Source organism: Notothenia coriiceps, unplaced genomic scaffold, assembly GCF_000735185.1.
Source record: "Notothenia coriiceps isolate Sejong01 unplaced genomic scaffold, NC01 NC01_scaffold00020735, whole genome shotgun sequence".
Lineage (NCBI taxonomy): Eukaryota > Metazoa > Chordata > Actinopteri > Perciformes > Nototheniidae > Notothenia > Notothenia coriiceps.
This window is the reverse complement of record NW_011353436.1, coordinates 150,584-151,768: the sequence shown is the minus strand read 5'-3', so window position 1 is coordinate 151,768 and position 1,185 is coordinate 150,584. Positions and strand designations below refer to the sequence as shown.

The following is a 1,185-nucleotide window of genomic DNA, read 5'->3' as shown; positions in this document are numbered from 1 at the left end:
TGGTTAGTTAATTTCGTAACGGACGTAATGTAACAGTTGTAACGGTTGTAGCTTTTCTCAGACGCGGAGGGATACATGACTTGTGAAAAGTAACTACAATTCTACCCGTATATATTATATCACGGCTAAGAACCAATCAGATTGCTTGATTTGACTTGTCCGTTTTACGAAGAAAAGCAATGAACTGTTAGACGTCACAGCCAAGATCGCCAATCTAGACGTCGAAGCACAAGAACAAACACAACCGATTCCTTATAGTAATTTGAGTTTAATGTAATAACTGCAATGCTGTGTGATTTATGGGGTAACAGTAGTAGTTACTATAAATGAGCCACTTATTCACTCACCCTACAGCTCGTCATTCACAAGTCAGTAGAAAGAGCGTGTTACTCCCAGCAGTCTCGTACAACTCACAGCTGAATCTTCTCAACGCGTTCACAGCTCAAATCATTTCAGACGGCTGCTGGAGATGTTGACTTTTTTAGTAGAAAACTCCTCTGCAAGAATTCTCCGGCACGACCCAATCTTTCACACGTTCTACATCACGAACAGGTGGCTCTTATTTTTCTTTTTATGTTTCGCAATGGTAGCTAGTGGTTAACTAGCCGTGCCTTCTTATATTTATTCCACATAAACAGCTGTCTGTACTAATCAAATCAGCTGTCTTACATGAGGTAATGCAAGGAAATGTTTTACCATGTATAATCGTAACAAAATAAACAGCTCTGTATATTTTCGAGCAGTATAATGTTCACGAGGAAAAGTGGAATTGAGAACACTGCATAACTTACAGCCTTCTGCAATCAGACAATGTTTTGAAACTATAGTGCCTATGACGTAGTTAAAAAGCACAAATACTTAAGGCAACACATATATAGATATTCAAATTAAATAGCTGTTTTAGGGTTTAAATCATCCATAGAAGAAGTTTAAAGGGGCCCTATTATGCACATTTGCAGGTTCCTTCGTACCTTGTGCACCTCTGTTGTGATTGGCCAAACGCTTGGAAATGTGTTGGAGTGCTAGCCAATAAAAGCACAAGTGTTACATATTGATGTCACTATGTCATGGAAGTAAACAAAGGAGTCCAATGGAGGCGTTTTAGGCTCTTTAAGTCATGTTTTGAATCAATCAGTCAATTGCCGATTTAAAAAGATGTATTATTCCCCCAACACATTTAAAAGT

The 1,185-nt window shown here is 38.4% G+C and overlaps 1 protein-coding gene across 1 annotated transcript in view; it reads right to left on the bottom strand.

The window, feature by feature from the left end:
• Nucleotides 1-362, bottom strand: part of LOC104952887 (complement C3-like) — a 2,791-nt gene extending 2,429 nt beyond the window's left edge. The window contains exon 1 of the mRNA XM_010779795.1: nucleotides 348-362. Within this exon, the coding sequence (XP_010778097.1) occupies nucleotides 348-362 (15 nt within the window). The remainder of the gene's footprint in view (nucleotides 1-347) is intronic.
• Nucleotides 363-1,185: the final 823 nt, after the last annotated feature.